The sequence below is a fragment of the Triturus cristatus genome, chromosome 11 (genome assembly GCF_964204655.1).
Source record: "Triturus cristatus chromosome 11, aTriCri1.1, whole genome shotgun sequence".
In the NCBI taxonomy this organism is placed as follows: domain Eukaryota; kingdom Metazoa; phylum Chordata; class Amphibia; order Caudata; family Salamandridae; genus Triturus; species Triturus cristatus.
The window spans coordinates 173,595,652-173,619,392 of NC_140594.1; the positions used below are offsets into that span (position 1 = coordinate 173,595,652).

At 48.7% G+C, this 23,741-nt stretch overlaps 1 protein-coding gene across 1 annotated transcript in view; it reads right to left on the bottom strand.

The window, feature by feature from the left end:
* Positions 1–294: 294 nt before the first annotated feature.
* VPS29 (VPS29 retromer complex component) overlaps positions 295–23,741 on the bottom strand; it is a gene marked incomplete at its 5' end in the record, with an annotated part of 58,956 nt that continues 35,509 nt past the window's right edge. Inside the window, one exon of the mRNA XM_085632853.1 lies at positions 295–818. Within this exon, the coding sequence (XP_085488979.1) occupies positions 701–818 (118 nt within the window). The remainder of the gene's footprint in view (positions 819–23,741) is intronic.

A 23,741-nucleotide genomic window follows, 5' to 3' on the forward strand; every position in this document is an offset into this window, starting at 1 on the left:
CATTACAATGACATGTTTGGGGGCGAGGGGACAATGGTGGAGTGGTGTTGGAATTAAAGTCCAACAACTTCTCTACTATTGTGCAGACTGGAGTTGGAATAGTAAATGAAACTATTCTAATATCCAGCGCCCCACTAAGGCAAGTCGTTAGAACGACTTGCGTGCATAACAGATGCATGCTAAAGACGCATTCAGTCAAATGACAGAGTTCCGAAAATATGCATGAAAAAACACATTCGGAATTCTGTCATACATTCATGAAGAGTAGCTTGAAAGCAAATAAGAAAAATTATATGTGAGAAATTACGCATTTTATTATGGCATGGAGGGTATAATGGTTTATGCAGAAACAAGATAAGAGTCATCTGTTCATGCACACTTAATTCATTTTGTTAGTTACAAATGACAGAGGTAATATTTAAGATATTTACAAGACAAATATTTTATACATAGGGCCCTTTTCTCTGTGGCATACCTTCTTTTGGAAAGTTATCGTAAACTAATAAAAACACTGCTATGTAGTTTACAGAAACATATATAATTATGTTTGCAATTGAAGCAAGTGAGTTAGTTTACAATGCAATATGCTACCAGAAATGTTACAATTGTTCACAAACAATAAAAAGGTGAGATTTATTGATTTCAGTTGCAAAAGAAATGAGAAATAAAAACAAATCGTCATAACACCAACAGGTTTGCTTTAGGACTTCTTATATTCGATTCTTTCTACTTTCACGTCATCTCCAATAAGTTGGTATACGTAGGTGACAACTGTGGATGCTTGGATGTCCATCAAAACAAAGGAAGGTATAATGTTGCTAGAAAAAAAAAAAAACGTGATCACTAAAATGTACTGACAAAATTAGGTAATCATGTTAATCTTTATGGCCCAGTAAATATTTGCCCTCATTTTAAGATATATTTGCGATGGTCACACTTAAAAAGCTTAAGGAATGAAGAGCATGTAAGAGAAGATCGTCGATTGCTGCACAAACATCCTAAACATGACATTGTATACATAGTACAATAAGGTGGTGGTACCAGGATGTGACGATTTGAGATGAAGGTAATAACACGTAAATGAGATGGTATTTTATGGCACACCGCACATTTACATTACACAGGTTTACAGTTTGAGGCACATGGCAATTAATTGATATGCACACAATTTGTTAAATATTAAGGCTAGGATTAGAACCAGATTTCCACATTCTATGGTCCGCAAACAAGCTCTGTATAGTATTGCCTCTCAATGGCAATGGGTCAGTGATATGAATTGTTTGGGTGAATTAAAGGAAAATAAGCTATTGGGGAACTGCCACATTTGTACCACGACTTGCAGAAAAGTAAACCAATCAAGTGTCTGCTCTTTGTGCATGGGCAGCATTCTACTGTTGCAGACAATTTCAAATACGGAGCATGAAACACAGCTGCTGTTAGTGGACAAGACCTGCCCATGAAAATTGGGTAGAATGGAGGCAGACTCTCCCTGCATTCCCTGCCACAAGTGTTAAATCTGGGTAGGTGGCAGCCACGGGCCCCAGTCAAGGATTATTAGAAATACAATAGCTCATAATTCCTCAGGTCCTCTCTTAGCTTGGACGTTCCTTTTCCCTAGGTAGGGCAGCACTGCCATTTGTGTATTTTCACTCTACCAACACAATAACACACAGTTTTTTGGGAAATTAATTGGTGATAGAGTAAGTTAAGAAGGTCACTCAAAAGGTGCCCCACCTTGAGCATAGGTGGGATGCAACTTTCTGACCCCGACTTAAAGGAATACAGATTCTATTTACCTTAACACTAATCTCAGGAAGCTAGGACCTGAGAAACCCTGGTGGACTCTGGGCATTCCTTAGAAACCCAACTGGGGAGTTTGGAGAAGGACATCTTTTTCAAGACGTGTCGACTAACAAACTTCCAACATCTTCTGTCTTCTACCACTGTGTTAGAGCAAGGAGTGCTTCAGTTACAGTCCTCATGGACTTTCACTTGTGTGATTGGTCTTGTGTAGGCCAAGACACTGGTTGGTGATGGAAGCTGCAATCTTCTGGAGTACCCACGTGGACAGGCTACAATTTGGAGACTGGTGTCTAGATGCCTTTGGGGTCCTCTCCCTTGTCGACACCACCATAGCAACAACTGTCGACCTCCTCCGTCCCCACACCCGCCGTTGGTGCTAACCACGGGAAAGTATAAACATCCACCTCCGTCCTCACAAGTGAAGATTGACATATTCGCTAATCTAACCCAGACCCTGGAGTGAGCATCCCCAGGGCCGGGGGTGCAGCCAGCAGACCCCACTACAGTTTATGCATCGATTCTGCAAGCAATTAAGAATCAAGAACTTTCTTGGAGAAGACATTTGGCAAACTTAGCGTTTCCTGCTTTGCCAAGATCTGTGGAAAACTACAGATAGGGTCAAGGAGGCAGAGGGCATGAACTTGGACGTGGAGGACTCGCTGCACTCTTGCCAAACCAAAATCAGGGCTCTTCGGAGGACCGTCCTTCAACTTGTGTCTCATGCAGGGGATGCGGAGGGGTGCGCATGGCAAAAAATAAAATCTCCATATTGTTGGGATTCTAGAGGGTTCCACCCAAACTCTGTTCATCACAAACTGGCTGAAAACCTTGGTTCCAGCAGAGAACATCTCTGCATTCTTCCTAGTGGAAAACAGCCCATAGATCCTTAGCTCCCAGGTCTCTATCCACACTATTCATTGTTTGCATATTCAATTTTGTTGACAGACGCGCTCCTCAGAGAATCCCACAAACTGGATACCTTGATGTACGGTTCTTCCCGAGTCATGGTGTTCTCCGACTACACGCTTAAGGTACAACTGAGACGCTCCGTTGAAGTGAAGCAGAAAATGAGAGCCATGCAAATTAAATAGGCTTCTCTTCCCGGCCCGCCTCAGTTTTCTTTGGAGATCAAACACTTTTGACAGTCCCAAGTGCGCATGCAACTGGGTTGAGGAACCACCAGTGGGACCGTGACAGCGATTCCCCCTCCCCTCGAGGGGGGAATTGCCATCAAGCTCCAGGACAGAGGGACTAGTCCTGGAGCTTGATGGCAACAGCCGAGAAGGGTTTGGAGAAACAGACATAGTATATGGTCTGCTGAGATGGTCTTGAGTGTCTACCACCAACATCGCAGGGGTAAATCTAGTAATCACTAAACTTACTGATTCACAGACTTAGAAGATGCATGGGTGTTTACTTTACAATGCAATATGCCACTCATTCCTTTTTGGGTGGAGGTGTTCCGTCTAATGGACCTTTCTTTCGGTCCAGTTTTTCAGTTTGTGGGTTGAGTTATGAATGGGTTTTGGGGTGTTGTGCTACACAAGGAGGGTAGTTCCACACATTTTCCCTGTTGACAATGGTCCTTAGTTTACACCACAACAGGTCTTTCTAGTTTTTGGAGTGGGAGGGGAAAGGGTGGGTGGATTGGTTAAAAGCAGCATTTATTGTCAGGCCAGTAATACACAGAAGGAAGCACTCACATGTGTTGCAGGGTCCACATCGTTATGATCCAGTGGATCCATGGAGAGACATACATCTCTCTCTTTGAATGGTGTGAAAGTCAGTTTAGAATAATCACTTGGAATGCCAATGACTCAAAAGATGGGCGCTAATAAAGGCTGCTTGCCACCTGAGACCAGACATCCATTTTCTTCAAGAAACCCACTCAGTCAGCAACAGATGTCCCTTCTTGGAAATCGTGTTCACACACATTTTACGACTCAGGTTCACAAAGTATTTCGAAGGAGGTGGCCATTCTTCTAAGGGGACAGACCTCCTTCATAAACATGGCACGATAAATAGAGTAATTATGTGGCAGAAATGGGAATCTTTAAAGGACGGCTGCAGTCTATGTGTATGTACTCAATCCACCCCTCCTGCCACCACCTAGTTTCTGCTGACTTTTTCCAGCTTCCCAAGGACATGTTGCTGCAACTTCCCATAGGGTCCTGGGTACTGGAGGGGAGATCTTAATAGAGTGGAAGAGGAGGTACTGGATCGTTCTACAATAGCAGCTGTGAGGAGGAATAGTCCACGCATCTAGCCAATTTTTTAGAGGCAATAGGCCTGCTTGATGCTTGGAGATTCATTCACCCCACTGAGAGCAGCTTCATTTTTTTGTCAGAGGCCATAAAGCGTTCTCACGACTGGAGTACTTCTTCTTACTAGAAGAGGAGCACCAGCCCTAGGATGCTTGTTTTCCAGTCCAGGGAGAACCTGACCTGGCCTGGCAGTTCGGGCTGGACTGTTCCCATGGGGAACAGGGTCAAGACTGATTTGCATAGGACTGGCTTTAAACTGGAATGGCATGAGGAGCAAGAAAACGATGGATTTAGGCCCAGACTTCTGTACTGGGGTGAATGTTTGACACTGTTCAACATTCTATCCATCAGTTGTTCTTTTTGCACAAGTTAGCCCCAAGTTCATTATTCGGAGAGTCCAAAATGCAATGGTTTTGGCAGACAGACTGCCTGGGACCAGGCACTGCTTTTTGTTGACTTTGGCAAGGCGTCTGACTTGATTGGTTTGGAACATCTATTTGCATTGCTGACCAGGATGAAACTGGAACCTCTGGACACTGTCTATGTGAGACTGCTATATTCGGCCTTATCCGTTCGGGTCCATGGTGGGGGTGGCGGGGGAGCGGTGTCCAACCTCTTCCTGATATCTGGCATTCCTGCTTTGTTCCCATCGCTATCACCCCAACTCCTCGCCCTTGCCATTAAACCGATCATGGAATGGTTGTAAAGTGATGGCCAAGTGAGAAGGTTTGAATGGCCCAGGGGTGGAAAACAGGGCTGCTCTATATGCGGATAACATTATCTTCTTGGATGAACCACAGTGGTCCGGCCCTCAAGTTCTACAAAAACTGAAGGCGTTTGGAAGTTTCTCTGGACTCCAGGTCAATGTACTAAAATAGTCGATATGGACTCTTACTGGTGCCTTGAACTACACATGTTGAAGACTGGGGCTCCACAATCTACTCTATGGTAAGCGCCTCCCTGCCTTCCTTCCACAAATCACTAAGATCCTCTTCCTATGTTGAAGGGCAGTGCTTGCACACGTTAAATACTTGGGGATGCCGACGGCACAGACTCCTTCATGGGAGGGGACGTGGATGGGACTTGTAACATGCTTGGAAGGCTTTCAGGGATGGGACCGGATTGGGATTTCCACACTGGGAGACTTAGGGATATTGACCATATTGTTACCTTTAACCACCTTAAAACAGAATACAACCGTCACAATTCTTCAAGAATCTACAGGAGAGACACACCCTTGAAACAAACAAAAAACGACTTACACAGGTTTCCAGATCCAAACCAATGGAGATGAATCTGAAGATTGGCCCAATGGGATCTTCCGACTATATAGATCTCCCCCCACTCAAAACCCCAAACCCCATTTTAAAGCTCAGAGAAAGCTAGAATTTTTTTTTTTGTTTAAATTTTTTTATTAGGGTTTTGCATGCATCTTTCCACATTGAACTTCAACGGTTATACAGGGTAATCATTTTAGCACATCATCATGATTCATTAGTTCGGCCTGCAGTGGGGGGGGGGTACATTAATCATGTGGCCATTAGATCCTCCTGATATGGTTAATGAGACATATCTCCCACAGGTGTGTTCTGATGGGCCCGCATGTATATCGTCGCAGTAGTGCCTATGTGTCCCAAGTTGTCCAGGGTCAACGCTGTCTCCCCTGTTCCGTCTATGCAGCGTTCCCCTCACACCCAATATGATCGTCTGTGTCATGCAACTAGTACATCGGTGTTTGAACTGCCGATGGGATCAACTGCCAACTTCGGGCGGCTTGGGAATGATCGTAGGGAGGGGGGAAAACTGAAACTGGAAAGAAGGGGAGATAATGAGCGAATCATGAGGGGGGGAGAGGGCGTGGTGCTGGCGGAGAGAAAGCTTCCGTGGTGAACTGTGCATGGACGGAATGCCTGTGCGTCTGACGTCTTCTGAGGTGAGCTGGGGAAGGGGGGGGGAGGGGGGGGGTTCACAGCCGGGCGCGCTGTGTGAGTCGGGGCCCGCACTAACCTCTCATGCCTGGGTGCTCTATCTGTCTAGCGAGCCGCCTGTGCCTACCATCGGTCCTGAGTGATTGGGGGAAGCAGGAGAAGCGCGGGGTGGGTTGTGTCGTGTGTCTCCCTCTGCACATTTCTGTTTAAAGCGTATGAGGAGTTGTGCCCATTCCATAGATATCGGGTGTTTGCGGGCGCCCCTCACCTCTTCCTCTCGCAGCATCTCTTCCTCTGCCGCACCCCATTTGAGCAACGCACCCGTCCAGGCTGGTCCCAAAGGTCCCGCTGCTCAGAGAAAGCTAGATAAGTGACTTATGGGAACTTGACGACGAGGATTGGAGGGATGGGAAAATAGATGCAGGTATCTTGGCCATATCCTCTAGTTAATTCAATTTTCATTGCATGTATTATAGCCTGGAAAGGCTCTGGACAATGAAGCGTACAAGCTTGCAGTGCTGCACACACTGTAGCGACCATGAAGGGCCCTTCTTTCACGTTGTCTGAACCAGCCCCGTTATAAAAACGTATTGGACCTCAATTCCCACACAGATCAAACAAGTACTGCATGCCACGGCCGACTTAAACCCCAAGGTGGTGCTTCTGGGGATAATGAACGGCTGGGCAGATAATACACACCATAGAATGCTTGCAGGCATAGAGTACCTTGTAGTCAAACAGAACACTCCCCGAAACTGCCATCCGACCCTTCCTCGCGGACTATCTCGTAGAGATATGAATATTTGTTGCAATGCTGAAAAGGAGATATACAAATGGAGAGGCTGTGCCAAAAATACGATCTGGGGTGCCTGGGCTCAGTAACCCAGTATATGATTCACTGATGCAACATCACTCAACTGTGAACAATGAGATGCTGTTAATTGCCTTTTTGGGTAAGATGGCATATATTGTTCAATGTTACAACAATAATAGTTTCCGCCACTTGGGTATCTGTGACCGTGCACTGCTGTTGCAGGACTAGGTTATTAAAATAAATAAATAAAAAAAAAATAATAATAAAAAACAAACACAATAAAAAGACTTAAAACTTTTTGTAAATCATCAATATACCAGGCTTTCACACTTGTAGTCTTCAACAAGTGGTGTTTTGGAGATCAGTTCTACACATCTGAGGGGTGGGTGTTGCAGCGAGCTCAACTCTCCCATTTTCTGCATGGGTGTACGATTCTGCGGGAGCTCCTCTGGCCATGCAAGTGGTGCGTAGGATTTGGGGCAACACACTTGGGCCCCGTGGTTGGTCCAGACGCTTGACAAGGTAGAACCTTCCAGTGGGCGGGCACCTGGCTTCAGCAGGTGATCAACCTGCCGGGTTTTAGATGAAGGGACCTTATTGGCTTTGCTAAACTAGGAGACCTCACTCTTATGGCGGCTATGAAATCCTTCTTGGAATTACAGCGGGAGTTTGACCTCAACCACATTCAGTTTTATCGATATTTGCAGATAAGACATGCGCTAACCCCAACATCTCTGAACTAGAACTAGTCTCGAAATATAGACCTCTAGAGGCCAAGGAGTTACTGGCTAATCTCACAGAGCATAAAATATCTCTCAAGTCACTGGATACATTTGTTAGGTTATGTTAAATATATTTCTAAAAGCGCACATTTACCCAGGGGTGTCTTGGAGGTGTACCCGCAGATGTCATTTGACCACCTACAGGAGACATGGCTCGGGAATGTAGGTGCACTCGCTGAAGGAGATTGGCAGGAGGCTCTAGCATCTTCACAGATGGCTGCCAAAGGTTCTCAATTTTGTGCTATTCAACTGAAATATCTTCATCAAGTATATCTCAGGAGGGTAAAGCTGCGGAAAATGGGAGCAATCCTGTCACAGTTATTCCTGCTGTCCACCGCGAACAAGGAAGATTTTTTACATATGCTCTGGAGCTACGCTGTACTTGGTGCCTTCTAGGGGGGGGGGGTGTTTGCATGCCTGGACGGAGGTCTTATGCTGGAGTCTCCCCAGAAATCCCAGGATAGCTACACATTAGCAGATATAGATGGCAATAGGTATAAAAAAAACAAGCATTTGCAATGCAATAGGTCTCGCATTTACGCGAGTTTGACCTATTGACATTGCAAATAATAATGGCATTTTTTTTTAAACACAGTTTTTTTATTGAGTTTGTTTGCAAATGTACATTCATATTCAGTAAATTATTGAGCACATGACATCTCGATGCAGCAGTACATAAAGGTATATCTGGCACTGTGCACCCAGAGCCATCGGAGCAATAAGTGAACCTCAGGTTTTCTTTAAGTGAACCACACATCTTAAAAAACAGTAACAAAAAGCAAACCAAAAGAAAAAAGAACCCCACGCAAAAAGTCCCCCCTCCCATCCCTGGTCCATTAGTCCACACAATACAGTAGGTTTTAGGAAAAAAGTAAAAAAGTCTTGTACAGCGCCTCAATCATAAAAGGAGTTAAAAAAGGGGGAATCAGACTCCAGCAGGTGGAACAGGCAATAACATACATCCCTGGGCATCAGCAATAAATTAGAACAGGTTGTTACTCAGTTCCAATCGAATCAGCCATAGGGGGAAGGGGGGCTGCGGGTGATATGGGCACAATTGGCGACACCGGGGGGGGGGGGGGGGGGGGGGGGAGTGAGTCAAGGGCTGTAAGTGTCTCTAACATTTGATCCCATTCCATAGAAATGGGAGTTTTGCGGTGGCCTTGATACTCTTCCTGTCTAAGGATAGTGCTTTCCACAGTACCCCACCTGATCATTTCCGCCTGCCAAACCGCTGATGTAGGGGGTGGACAGATTTCCACCTCATGGTGATGGCCCGTTTCGCCAACAGCGCAGCCAGGTCCGCGAATTTATATTGCACTTTCAATTTCTTGGGGCGTTTATGCAGACCTAGTAGGCAGCTATCCGCAGCCATCCAGTCGGCCATGCTGGTGACCTCTCGGACTCTGTAACCAATTGTTTGCCAATAAGTTCGCAAGCGGGGGCAAGACCATAGCATGTGGAGGAGGTCAGCATCCGCCTTCTGACACCTAGGGCAGGAAAGTTGGGTGTCTGGATAGATACAGTTCAGTCAGTGTGGGGTCAGATAGGCCCTATGTAAGATCATGTGTTGTATATATTTAAATTTAGCATTCCGGGAGACTTTCTTGGGGAACTCCAATATAGTTGCCCAGTCTCTGTCCGTGAGTCATTTTCCCAGTCCCGCCTCCCATTTCGCCCGGAGCGGAGTTAGCGACGTCCCCGAGTGAGCGCGGATTTCCCCTATAAAGCCATCGGGTAAGATGTCGACCGGCACCTATCAGGTATGTAGCATATACAAGCTCATTTTGGGGGGGGGGGGTTCTACCCAGTCAGGGGACCAATGGCGTTTGATGTAGTGGATAATGGTGGCATGGAGGAGAAACAGTGTTGAGGGGACCCACTGTGCTCGGGTGAAATGGTCATGGCACGTCAGAGTGCCCTCTACAAACAGCGTTCCAACAGTGAATACTCCCTCCCGCTCCCAAAGGGACACAGTCCGCTTCGTTCTTAAGCAATGTGCACCAGGGACCCCAAGGAAGGGAATATTAGGAAAGTAAGGGAGGGTTTGTCGCATATAGTTAAGAGACTTCTTCCAGTACATCAGCGCAGTTCTAAGCAAGGGAGGAGCCGCTGTCGGGATTTTAACACGCGGCAAAAGTAAAGCATGCAGTGTACACTGAGCAAGGAGGCGATCGGTGTACCCAAATCTCATGAATGTGATTTCCCGCCAGCCAATATGACAACCAATGTAGTTGGCTGGCCATACAGTATGCCCGAAAGTCTGGTGCCCCCAGGCCTCCCTCAGCAGGTTGAAGCTGCAACTTCGCCAGTCCCACTCTCCTGCGTCCCCACCCCCAAATAAGGTTCAACAATAGGTAGTCCAACGTCTTGAACATGCTGGGCGGGATAACAACCGGTATGTTCGCAAAGAAATGTAAAAGGCGGGGGAGCATCACCATTTTGGAGATGGCTATACTGCCCATCACACACAGTGGCAAGGAAGTCCAGAAGGAGATCTGGCTCCGGAGAGACCGTATTGTCTTCTGTAGATTACCCTCAGTCAGGTCCTTGGGAGTTCGATAAATTTGAATACCCAAGTATTTGAAGGTGTCTGGGGCGGTCGTCAGCAGGAGGTCGTCAAAGGCTATCAGATCAGGGGCCTCCCTACACCACATAAAGGTGGCATAGGATTTCTGGGCATTTATCGTCAAACCGGATATCTGTCCAAAACTCTTGAGTAGAGTCGGGAAAGGTTCCAGACTGGTCGTGGGGTCCTTAAAGTAAAGGATAATGTCGTCGGCATATGCAGATGCAATATAGGTCATGTTAAATGCGGGTACCCCAGGCCCATGGCCTCTTTGCGGATCTTGAGAAGTAGGTGGTATAGCGCCAGAACAAATAATATTGGTGACAGGGGGCAGCCCTGTCGCGTACCCCTGTCCACAGGATAAGAGGCCAAGTTGGATGTGCCTGTCTGAGCCAGGGTCGTGGGAGATGAGTACAGCAATTTGACCCACCGCCGGTATCCTCGTGGGATACCAAATCTCTTAAGAGAGGACAACATATATGCCCAGTCAAAGGTGTCAAATGCCTGCTGCATTTCCAGAGAGATGCACCAGGCGGTGTCAGAAAGGGTTGCAGTGGCTTCCATCAGATAATGGAGGCGCCTGATATTGAGAGAGGTGCTACGGCCCGGGACGAAACCGCACTGGTCCGTGTGGATAAGTCTGGGGAGATAAGGAAGCAGACGCTGTGCTAGTATTTTACGGAGTATTTTATACTCGGTAGCTAACATAGAGAGAGGACGGTATCCCGATATGTCTCGGGGATCTCTGTTGGGCTTGGGGAGGGAAACAGCCAGCGTTGCATAGTCGTTACAGGAAGTGTGCGCTTTTCTAATGCTGTCTTATAAAGAGTCAACAGGTGTGGAGTCAGTTGCTCAGCATAAGTCAAATAAAACTTCGCTGGGAGCCCGTCCAGTCCTGGCATTTTATTCTTAGGGAGACTCTTAAGGGCTCCCATTACTTCTGCTTTAGTGATAGGGGCCTCCCAAGTCCGATTGTGCATCTGCCGACAGTACGGGGAAGGTGAGGTCGTCCAGGAAATTAGTCGAGAGATCTTGGGACACAGTGGTCGGGCAGTGTAGAGGGACTTATAATAGGCGCAAAACACCATGTTAGTATCAGCCTAGGTATTAGCCACAGCGCCATACGGGAGGAGTGATTCCAATATAGGGTGCGGGGGTGGGGTGTCGCGGATGAGACGTGCCAAAAGAGTCCCCGATTAGTCAGCCTCTTTATGACTATATTGGGTATATGTACTGTAATTTATTAAACAGTGTCGTTCCAAGGAGCTCCGCATATTGAATCCTGGCATCCTGCAGAGTTGCCTGCCGAGTAGGGTCAGAAAGAGCCTCAGTTTCCAGTGTGTTCAGGGAGTCCTCCACCGAGACAAGCCTCTGATGTAGCTCGTGTCGGGCCCCAACAGTAGCCCCAATGGCCACCCCCCTTTTCACCGACTTAAACACATCCCATTCAACTAGACACGAGGATGCCAAGCCTGTATGTTCTGTGAAATAATTGGTGATAGCGGTACCCAGAGTGTCTCGAAACACCCCAACTTCCAGTGTGAGCGGCCACAATTACCAAGTCGGGAACGTGGGCAGGGTTCTCCCCCCATTCGAGCAGCACCTTAAGTGGATTATGATCGGATAACGTTTTCCCGAGGTATGTGGATTCAAGCACTTTGGATGACAGGGAGCAGAAAATTCTGTCTATTCACGTATGTAGTTGGTGGGGGGGAGGGGGGGGGAAAGAGAGTAAAATGAATAATAACGGTCGGACGGGTGTTGTGTGTGCCATATGTCACTAATGCCCCAGCCCACCGCCCAGGCATGTAGGAACTCCACTATCTTAGTAGTCACTGCGCCCTGCACTGGGGGAGGAGATCGGTCTGATTGTACACCCAGAACAGAATTAAAATCCCAACCAAGAACCCAGGGGTACTGTACCCAGTCCATCAAAACCGCATTAAGGCTAGTAAGATAAGCAGTCTGTTCATAGTTCGGGGCATACAGGCTGCCCAAAACAATTGGGGTTGCGTCCAGCCTGCCCTGCAGGAGAACTTGGTGCCCTGCAGTGTCCATCCTCCGTTCCAGCAGTTGGAATGGCATCCCATTCCTCACCCAAATAAGTGACCCACGTGCAAAGGCAGAGTAGGAAGTATTATAGATTTGTCCTTTCCATTTCCTCTGCAGTTTAACAACCTCTAAGTCCGTCATGGGCGTTTCCTGGAGTAAAGCTATGTGGGCCTTGCGCCTATTCAATTGGGCATAAATACGATGTCGCTTATGCACAGATCCCATACCACGCACATTCCATGTCAGTATTTTATACTTAGTTAAAACAGCCATGTATCAACACTTGTGGAGAGAAGGGCGACCAAGGGTGGCATCGTGAACACAACACAAAGAATAGGGTGTGGACCGGGAACCAAAAAACGACCCCTGAAAAACAATCCCAATACTAGGGCCAGCCACCGAACTGTGCTGGTCCAAACTCAGATTAACAAACATGAGGTCCAAGCGGTTATACCATGCAGTGAATGCAACTGCAGGTGGGGGCAGGCCGAGCACCAAACATTCGCCGCATGAACACACCCAGAAGTACATCCCCGCTGGGACAATATAGGATGATAAACAGTGAGGTATGCCAAACCTGGGAGAAAAAGGTTAATCAAATGAAAAAAAAATCCCCCCACATTATACAAATAATATCAACATCTCGCTGTCTCTGAATCATATTTACGAAAGTGTTGTAGAGGGCAGGACTCCACCTAGCCAAACAGGTCCTTGACCACCTGGGGAGTAAATCGATGGGAACAAAGGGTCGTTGCGGCCAGATTCTGATGGCGTCACATCATCGTCTGAGTGTTCCGGGGAGGAAGAGATCTATGTAGGATCCCGCATGGCAGTGGCCACCTCCAGTGCTGATTCCTGCTCCACCACGGCCTGTTCCAGGGTCGGTTTCTGTGTAGAAGGGAGCGATCGAAGAGCTCCAGTAAGGCGGGGCCTAAGCCGGTTGGACTGCACCCGAGCCCCTCGCACCCACCGGTCGATGCCATCCAGAGACTGTGAGAGCAAGGTGTGTTCAAGCCAATCGTTCGCCGCTTCGGGGCAAACAAAGAAGTGGGTTTTCTGGTTGTAGATGATTTTTAAACGTGCGGGGAACAGCACGGTGTATTTCAGATTGAGGGCTTAGAGCTTCTTCTTGAGCGGCTGGTAAGAGGCCCTCTGGCGCTGTACCTGCACAGTGTAATCCGGATACAGGGAAGTTCGGGTGTTTTCGAACAATATCGGGGCATTCTCCCATGCCTTCTGCAATAGGAGATCGCGATCTCTATAATTGTGAATGCGGGCAATAAGTGGTCTGGGCAGCCAGACAGCAGTCGGCCTGCCCGTACGGATACTGTGCGCACGTTCCACGCAGAAGAAGGCAGAAAGACCCTCTGGGGCCACCCTGTCTCTGAGCCACTAACAAAGTGCATTGCGTCAGTACCTTCGGAGCGTTCCGGCAGCCCAATAATGCAGATGTTATTTCGCTGCGCCCTCCCTTTCGCATCATCAGCCCTGTCCAGCAAGACGGTCAGCTGTTCATTCAAGTGCACCAGTTGGGCAGCATGATCTTTTTGTTGAGGCACAAGTTCAGACAGTGTGCAGGTGTGGTCCTTGACAGTAGTTGAAAGGTTACCATGATCTGCCCGCAAGAGGTTAGGGCCAGTAGTAAGCGTGACTATCTGGTGCTTGATGGCTTGGCGCGAGTCCCGTATCTCCTGTAGAATCAGGTGCAATTTGTCAGGGGGGGCAACAGGGCAGTCGGCGGGACGCAGCTGATCGAGGAAGCCTGGGACGCTGAACTCCGCAGTCCCCCGAGGTGGATCCTCAGTGCCGGGCCCCTCCGGTTGCTTCCCCCCCGTGCGCAATGGCGAGAAGTGGAAGTGAAAGGACCATCAGGCGTCCGTAGCAGTCGTCATACCCAACACACCGTTAAGGCAATGCCCCTCTGGGCAAATGTACAGTTCACGTGGAAGCAGTCTGTAGGCTGCAAACAGGTTGGGGGGGGGGGGGGGGGAAATGGGAGGGGGGGGTACTCCAGCCAGCAGCAAGAACCGGTGCCTGGGAGAGCGCGGCCGGTACTCACTGTGTCCAGTTCCAGTCTATGGGTCCGCGCCCACTCCAGGGGACAAGCATGGGGCCCAGATCTTAGTCAGCGCAGCGCCGGTCCCCAATTACGGCCATCCTGTGGTGTGCGCATCTTATTCTCCGTCGGACCACAGAGCCAGTCCATCGCACCTCCAACCCGTGTCCAGCCAGCGGGGCCCCCCGTCGCACAGGGTCACAGGGGTACTCTTGGCTCGTTGTAGAAGGGCTCTAGCCACGCAGTCACGGGGCCACCAGCAGCAGCCCCCAGTGGCGCAGCTAGCAACAGAGTGGCAGCTGCACACCGGCCGGCCGCCGGTCGGGACCCAGGATACAGCACCCTTGCAGAGGGCAGACGCGGAGGCTGCGCAGCAAGGCACTCCGTGCCGCCCCCTCCTCTCCAAAAGGCTCGCAGCAGAGCAGGCAGCACCCCGCAAGGCAGTAGACCCTCGTGCGGAAGCCGGTGTAGGAGCAGAGGCTCTCCGCCCGAGCTCCCTGTCCAGCGGCAATCTGTCTCCCCCACTGTGGTAGTTTGGTGCCAGTCACGCGCCGGCTCGTGCTGTGATGGCAGCTGGCTCTCCGGTGGCCCTCTCCACCGATGACGCAGGGCCGAGGAGCGCCAATGACGCTCAAGGTCGGAGATCCCAGCCGTCCCGGGGGCCCACAGCCCCACTGTCGCAGGTATGCGACCCCAGTGAATTCCGCAATCAGGCAGACAGCTTCTGCTGTAGGGGGACTCCCAGGGTCGGCAGAAACAGCAGGGTGATCAAAGTCCCGGCCGGGAGCTGCACTACAATGCGGCCGCCATGGTCGGCGCCTAGCCACGCCCACTTTGTTTTTGTTTTAAAAACATAAATAAAAGGCCTTGTTATTTACAATGCCAATAGCTGAAACTCTAGTAACTGCGAGACCTATTGCATTGCAAATGCTTATTAGTAAGAAGCTGGTACTGTGGTAAGAGACCCGGGAAAGGGACGGGGCTAAATTCGCCGGCTTGGGTAGCTTTTATACAGACTGCAGGTCCAACCGGACCGCCCGACCACTCAGCTTCTGGCTGCTTCGACAAGCAACCGAAGGCGGGGCCGCAGCGGCCTAAGGAAGATTGGGGGCGGATGCGAGCCTGGACGGAGACTGACCGGAAGTGTTATCCGAGAGATGTAAGTGGGTGTCCTTGTTAGACTTCTTTCTTGATGCCCATCAATACACATTTCAGGCTGCCAGCAGTGAAGGGAAACATGCACTGTGGTCGGCGTGGGTCCACATTTCCTTTTAGAAATGCACCACTGGATCTTGCTTTGCTCGTTCCTATTTAATTCCGAAATATAAAATTATTACGAAGTGGAGAATGAGAGGCCTGCAACTTTTATTATGACTATGGCGAAAAGACGAGACAGTGTAGTATTTTCCTATGCTTTATAAATTACTTTGTTTCACCACTTGTGGATCTTTCTTGATGAACGGACGATCTAGCCTTATATTGTGGACGGTATACGGTGGTGAGGCCCCTTCATTTGTCGGGCGGCCAACCATTTTACCCCCAGTCTGCTTCACCATCAGGGTGACAAGATCTGTTGACATCTGAAACTGCCTATGTGAGGGTAGATGAATTAGAATTAGTATGCACAAGGATCGAAAACGCCCCGTATGCTGAAACCTTTATTAAGTTCTATGACCATAGGAAGCCTACCGAACTGTCAGTGATGTCACCCCCTTCGGAAAACAAACAAGCATTTACAATGCAATGGTCTCGGCATTGTTAAAGTTAGAGCTATTGGCATTGCTCATGACATTATTTTTGTTTATGTTTTTGTTTTTAAAACAATTAACCCCTTCGATGCTCATGACGGAGCGGTTCCGTCATGAGCATCGGTTGAGCTGTGCTCATGACGGAACCGCTCCGTCATGAGCACAGCCCCTGGGGGAAGCGCTGGCGCTCCCCCCCTGGGGCATCGATCGTGCCCCCACAGAGGGGGATGGCAGCGGAAGAGTTTCCGCTGCCACCCCCGAGCCCCCCCACGCTTCCTGATGACGTCAGCGCGCACAGCGCGCGCCGGCGTCATCAGGAAGCGTTGGACGTGCTGGAATTCATTTGTTCCAGCGCGTCCAACGGGGAGGGTGAGTGTTTGCTTGCGGTGTGGCGGGGGGGGGGGAGGGGGCGAATTCCAAGGCCTTGAGGCATCGGGGGAGAGGAAAGAGTATTTCCTCTCCCCTGATGTCTCAATGCTGGGCATTCCTGTCCCACGATCGCGCACGGCGTCGCGATCGTGGAGCAGGGATGCCCCACTAGACCCCAGGGATGTGTATTTCGGCATTTGGGATATTTTTGGCTCAGACTTTTCTGCCCTCCCTGGGGGCAGATCGGTCCACTTTCGGTCCGTTTCTGCCCCCAGGGGGGGCAGAAAAGCCCACTAGCCACCAGGGATTTCTTTATGGTGATATGGGAAGCGACCCCTTGGGCAAGGGTCGCTTCCCTGGGGGATATTTTTGGCACAGACTTTTCTGCCCCCCTTGGGGGCAGATCGGTCCACTTTCGGTCTGTTTCTGCCCCCAGGGGGGGCAGAAAAGCCCACTAGACACCAGGGATGTCGTTTTGTTCATTTGGGAAGCGACCCCTTGGGCAAGGGTCGCTTCCTTGGGGGCATAATTTTCTGGAAGACTTATCTGCCCCCCCTGGTGGCAGATCGGTCGACTTTCGGTCCGTTTCTGGCCCCGAGGGGGGGCAGAAATGCCCACTAGACACCAGGGAATTAGTGTAAATAAAAATGGAAGTGACCCCTTTTGCAAGTGTCGCTTCCAGGGGGCAATTTTTATAATATGTATTTGGCCCGACCGCCCCGGGACAGAGTAGCCTTTTTTTTTCCTGCTGTTTTCTGCCCCACCTGGCACATAACCCGATTGACCATTTGGGTAGTAACATACCATGTTGTAATGTTTATTGTTATATTTTTTGTGAATTGCAATAGTAATGTTTTTTTTTTTTAACTTTTTTGTTCTAGGTGAAGGCCTTTGCTCTTTTCAGTTTGCCGTGTTGTTACTGGTGGTTCTGCTGTTTGTGTAGTTTGGTAAGAGACTCTTTTTTGTACAATGTAAATGTGTTTGATTTCTCTGCATGAATTTTTTTTGCAAATGGTGTAATAATAGCAGTATGTTTGTTTTTTGAGTGTCAAAAACTTTTTGCATTGGTGCTCGATGTGTATTTTGTTGTCTTGTGAGTAATGTGTTTTTTTTTCTTCTTTCTAGTTTGATATCGTTGGTTTTTGCTGTGTCACTGCAGAGTTGGTTTCTGGTGAGTGCAGCTGTCTCTTGTAATTGGATTGTATAGTTTTTGAGTACATTGATCTTTGTGATAAAGGTACACATTTCTTTACTTACTTGGTTTGCACATTGTTGGTTGTTGTTAACTTGTTTGTGCAGTCTTCTATCTTAGTAAGTATAATGGCTAGCCGCAGGATTACTGCTCAGCAGGTTGTTGGTTTGCTGTTTGAGTCTTCCTCTGACCATGGTTCAGAGACTGACTCTGCATCTGAGGGAGAGGAGGCAGGGGACGATTCTGGCAGTGAGTTGTCTCTCCTTATGGAGTCATCGGATGATGAAGATACTCTTAGTGCGGATGAAGTGCCTGTGTTAGAAGAGGAGACTGATGTGCCGATAGTGCGGCAAGAGGCATCTGGGCTGCAGCCTGGGACTGCAAGGCTTCCCGTTGGTGTAGTGTGGCAAGAGGCTTCTGGGCTGCAGCCTGCGGCTGCAAGGCTTCCCGTTGGTGTAGTGCGGCAAGAGGCATCTGGGCTGCAGGCTGGGGCTGCAAGGCTTCCCGTTGAAAGTGATGACCTCTGGGTTGCCCCTGGCATGGTGCAGCCGGCATTGCCAGAGTTTACTGGTGTTCCAGGGTCTAGAGTGAATACTGAAAACTTTTTGCCGGTAAATTGTTTTCAGTTGTTTATGGACGATGTGTTTTTGGCAGAGATTGTTGAGCAGACTAATTTGTATGCCGAACAGTTTTTGAGGGACAACAGTGCCAGTCTTAAGCCACACTCTAGAGCTACCCGGTGGACTCCCACAAATGTTGAAGAGATGAAGAAGTTCTTGGGTTTAACTTTTTTGATGGGCTTCCTACGGAAGCCATCAATGTCTTCATATTGGTCTAGCAGTCCCTTGATGGCAACGTCTATTTTTCCGGCAGTCATGAGTCGTGACAGGTATTTGCTTCTGCTTCGGATGATGCATTTTGTTGATAATGGTTTAGCGTTGCCACAAGATCACCCTGACTGTGACCGTATTTTTAAGATTAGGCCTGTCCTTGATCACTTTGTTGATCGATTTTCTGAGATTTATGCCCCTGGGAAAGAAATTGCAGTGGATGAGTCTTTGGTGTTGTTCAAGGGCCACTTGGTTTTTAGGCAATACATTCCTAGTAAGAGGGCACGCTATGGAATAAAGCTGTATATGCTGTGTGACAGTAGGACTGGATATGTCTCTAATTTCAGGGTGTACACCGGTAAGGAATCTAGGTTTAACCTCCCTGGTTGTCCGTCCACTTTTGGAGTGACTGAGAAAATTGTTTGGGAACTTGGAAGAGGATTTTTTAACAAAGGCCACCATTTATATGTAGATAACTTCTACACTGGTGTGCGGTTGTTCAGGGAATTGGCCAAAGTGGACACTCTTGCTTGTGGCACAATCCGCTCTAACCGTAAAGGTTTCCCGAAAGAACTTGTTTGTCAAAAGCTTGTGCGGGGACAGTGCAGTGCGTTGCCAGGAGCTTCTTGCTGTGAAGTTTACAGACAGGAGAGATGTCTACATGCTGACTACCATCCATGATGAAAGCACTGCACCTGTGACTGTTTGGGGTCAGGTCGCTGAAGCGCGCAAACCTGTGTGCATTTTAGACTATAATAGGCACATGGGTGGTGTTGACAGAGTAGATCAGAGGTTGGACCTTACACTGCTCTTCGTAAGGCTTACATTTGGGTACAAGAAGTTGGCTATCCATCTTTTCCACTTGGCAATGTTTAATGCTTTTGTTGTGTTCCAGGATTCTTGCCCGGAGTCAAAGATGACTTTTGCTAAGTTTCAGGAGTCTGTAATAGGCAGCCTTGTTGTAGTGGAACAGGCAAGTGTTCCTAGAGTTGGAGTGGTGGAGGATGTTGCTAGATTGAAAGAACGCCACTTTCCAGATCACATTCCTCCCACACCCGCAAAAGATTTTCCCAGTAGGAGATGTAGAGTCTGTTGGTGAAGAGGTTCGCGGAAGGAGAGTCGTATGTACTGCCCCGACTGTCCTTCTCATCCTGCACTGTGTCTCCCTGCTTGTTTCAGAGCGTACCACACGCGAAAGAATTTTTGGGAGCATTCATGAGTGGTAAAGTGAACTGCCTGGTCTGTATTCTTTGGATAATTTGATTCTGTTTCAAGGTTGGTGTTAGTGCAATGTATTTAGTTGCTGATTTTCTGTTCGAAGATTTGTATCTATTTGCAATTTGTTTGTGTTTTTATTTTTTTCTAAAAAAATCCTAAATGTGATGGTGGTGTGTGTAGGCTTGCGCTTGGCTGTTGGTGTGTGTGGACTGGCACTTGGTTGGTGGTGTGCGTGGAATGGTGCTTGGCTCGCGGTGTGCGTGAACTGGCGGTGTGCGTGGACTGGTGCGTGGCTGGTTGTATGCGTGGACTGGAGCTTGGCTGGCGGTGTGCGTGGAATGGTGCTTGGCTGGCGGTGTGCGTGGACTGGTGGTGTCCGTGGACTGGAGCTTGGCTGGTGGTGTGCGTGGACTGGAGCTTGGCTGGTGGTGTGCGTGGACTGGAGCTTGTCTGGTGGTGTGCGTGGACTGGAGCTTGGCTGGTGGTGTTGGTGGATTGGCGATTGGCTGCCGGTGTGCCTGGACTGGCGATTGGCTGGCGGTGTGCCTGGACTGGCGCTTGGCTAGCGGTGTGCCTGGACTGGCGCTTGGCTAGCGGTGTGTGTGGACTGGTGCTCGGCTGGCTGTGTGTGAGTAGTGACTTTCTGCTGGTCACTACACACACTGCTAGCTGAGTGCCACTCCACGCAATCCATCAGCCTGTGTAGTTGCTGTGTCTGGATTGTGGGCGTGTGAAAGTGATGGGCCCTTGAATGGCGCTGTGTGCTGGTGTGAGTTTTGTTATGTGATGGGCCCGCGGCTGGCGGTTAGGCCTGGGCGAAAATTTCGTTCCGTTCGCGGAAATTGCGATAATTTGACATTTTCGCGTTCCGCGGAGAGCGCGAAAATGTCAAAATTTCCGGTTTCCGCAGCTTGGCGATAATTTGTTTCTTGCTCGCGCTGTAAATTAATACATTGTCGCGATCGCCTTACCTGAATCCCTGCGTTCGCCGACAAGTTTTCTTGATCCGGTCGCGTTCTCCATGAGATGTTGTATTGTTTTTAGCCATTTGCGCTGTCTCGCGACAGTTCGCGCCCGCAGTGACGTCATGCGTCGCGCGATAACGTCTTTCTTCTCGCGATCATGCACCGCGAGACAACTCAAAACAAGATGGCCGCACCCGCAAGCAACCACATGGGTAAGTTGGCGACCCGCAACCATGCAGAAAATCTCGCGAACATGCCGGAAAAAAACTTCCGCATCTTCGCGATATTTCCGCTTGTTTGCGATAATTTTAAACATTTTCGCGATAATTTGCGAAAGTTAATTTCGCAAATTCCGCCCACCCCTACTGGCGGTGTGAATGGTTTTGTATGTCTCACACGTATGAAAGGTGTATGAATGGCCTGTAAAGAGGTTGGTGCCTTGTCGTGGCTTTACAGCTCACGAGCTGTGAGTCAATGGTTCAGTTTCTCGCCCTTTCAATTATTGCCAGTGCATTTCATTTCTGTGAAATCACTTGCTAATACAATTGTATCTACTGAACCATCACTCACCCTCGTGCCAAATCCAACCAGTATGTGTGTGTGCTTGCGGATTAGATGGCTGTGCAGTAATATTTGTCTTTCTGAAGCAGGGTGTACCTTGTCCCTTTTTGGTGAATTATGAAATGTGTTGCTTTTGTGCCTGGTGGTGCGAATGGTCTAGTTTGTATCACGTATGAAAGGTGTGTGAATGGCCTGTAAAGTGGCTGGTGCCTTGACGTGGCTTTACAGCTCACGAGCTGCGAGTCATTGGTTTGGTTTTTTGTGAATTTAATTATTGACAGTGCATTTCATTTTTGTGAAATCTCTTGTTAATAAAATTTAATACACTGAACCATGACTCGCCCTCGTGCCAAATCCAACCAGTATGTGTGTGTGTTTGAGGAATAGATGGTTGTGCAGGAATCTTTGTCTTTAGTTTCTCTGTCAAGGTACACTTTCCATGCAAGAATAACCCACCAACTGTAGATCTTGTCGAAAACCCATGGGAGTTCATGGTGATGTCTCTCTTGTGAATTGAAAAAGTTTTTTTTTATCCCCAATGTCCTGTAAACCTCAAAATGTCTACCACATTTTCTTTGCAATATTATTCCAAAATTCTCACGCTGTAGGAACAATAGTTAATCTGCTTTTGCAAGGGGGGTCACTTTGGTTTTTGACCCGGTGCTCGGCGGCCATCTAGGGAAACCTACCAAACCCACGCATTTCTGAAAACTAGACACCCGGCGGCTTCCAGGGAGGTATGGCTTGCGTGGATCCCCCAACGTTTCCTTACCCAGAATCCCCTGCAAACCTCAATTTTTGCTGAAAAAAAAAATCACTTTTTTCACACATTTTGGGGTGGGAAAGTTGTGGCATCACCGGGCTCACACAAATTTACCACCACCCAGCGTTCCCCCAGGTCTCCCGGTAAAAATGGTGCCGCACTTGTGTGGGAGGCCCAAGTACCCGCGGCAGGCAAGGGCCCAAAACCTAGTGAGGTGACATTTGGGATAGGCAATGTTGATGTCGCCTCACTACGTAAGGGTAAGGAAACGTTGGGGGATCCACGCAAGCCATACCTCCCTGGAAGCCGCCGGGTGTCTTGTTTTCAGAAATGCGTGGGTTTGGTAGGTTTCCCTAGATGGTCGCCGAGCACCGGGTTAAAAACCAAAGTGACCCCCCTTGCAAAACCAGGTGGTTTTGCGATAGGCCATTTTGATGTCGCCTCACTACGTTTTGGGCCCTTGCCTGCCGCGGGTACTTGGGCCTCCCACACAAGTGAGGCACCATTTTTACCGGGAGACCTGGGGGAACGCTGGGTGGTGGTAAATTTGTGTGAGCCCGGTGATGCCACAACTTTCTCACCCCAAAATGTGTGAAAAAAGTGATTTTTTCAGCAAAAATTGAGGTTTGCAGGGGATTCTGGGTAAGGAAACGTTGGGGGATCCAAGCAAGCCATACCTCCCTGGAAGCCGCCGCGTGTCTCGTTTTCAGAAATGCGTGGGTTTGGTAGGTTTCCCTAGATGGTCGCCGAGCACCGGGTCAAAAACCAAAGTGACCCCCCTTGCAAAACCAGGTGGTTTTGCGATAGGCCATTTTGATGTCGCCTCACTACGTTTTGGGCCCTTGCCTGCCGCGGGTACTTGGGCCTCCCACACAAGTGAGGCACCATTTTTACCGGGAGACCTGGGGGGAACGCTGGGTGGTGGTAAATTTGTGTGAGCCCGGTGATGCCACAACTTTCCCACCCCAAAATGTGTGAAAAAAGTGATTTTTTCAGCAAAAATTGAGGTTTGCAGGGGATTCTGGGTAAGGAAACCTTGGGGGATCCACGCAAGCCATACCTCCCTGGAAGCCGCCGGGTGTCTAGTTTTCAGAAATGTGTGGGTTTGGTAGGTTTCCCTAGGTGCCGGCAGGGCTAGGGTTCAAAAACTACAGCTAGTCACTTTGCCAAAAAAGGGTCATTTTTCACTGCAAAATTGGAGGTGTGACCACGTTGCGTTTTGCGCCGTTTCCTGTCGCGGGCACTAGGCCGACCCGCACAAGTGAGGTACCATTTTTCTCGTAGGACTTTGGGGAACGCGGGGTGGGTGGAAATTTGTGGATCCACACAGATTCCAGAACTTTCCATCCCAGAAATGTGGGGAAAATGTGTTTTTTTTGTCATTTTTTTACGTTTGCAAGGGATTCTGGGTAACAGACCATGGTGGGAGGCAGTCAAGTCACCCCATCCTGGATTCCCCTGGGTGTCTAGTTTACAAAAATGTATAGGTTTGCTAGGTTTCCCTAGGTGCCGGCAGGGCTAGGGTTCAAAAACTACAGCTAGACTCTTCGCAAAAAAAGTGTAAATTTTCAGTGTGAAAATGTGGTGCGTTCACCTTAGGTTTTGAGCCACTTCCTGTCGTGGGCACTATGCCTACCCACACAAGTGAGGTACCATTTTTATCGGGAGACTTAGGGTAGCTCAGATTTGTAAAGCAACTGTTATTACCTATTGATTTTTGATGCATTTCTCCCTTCCAAATGAAAGACATTGTGTAAAAAAAAAGTCATTTTGAAAAATGACCAATAATTGTCATGCAAGTATGAGTATTCCCAATTTCGAAAATGT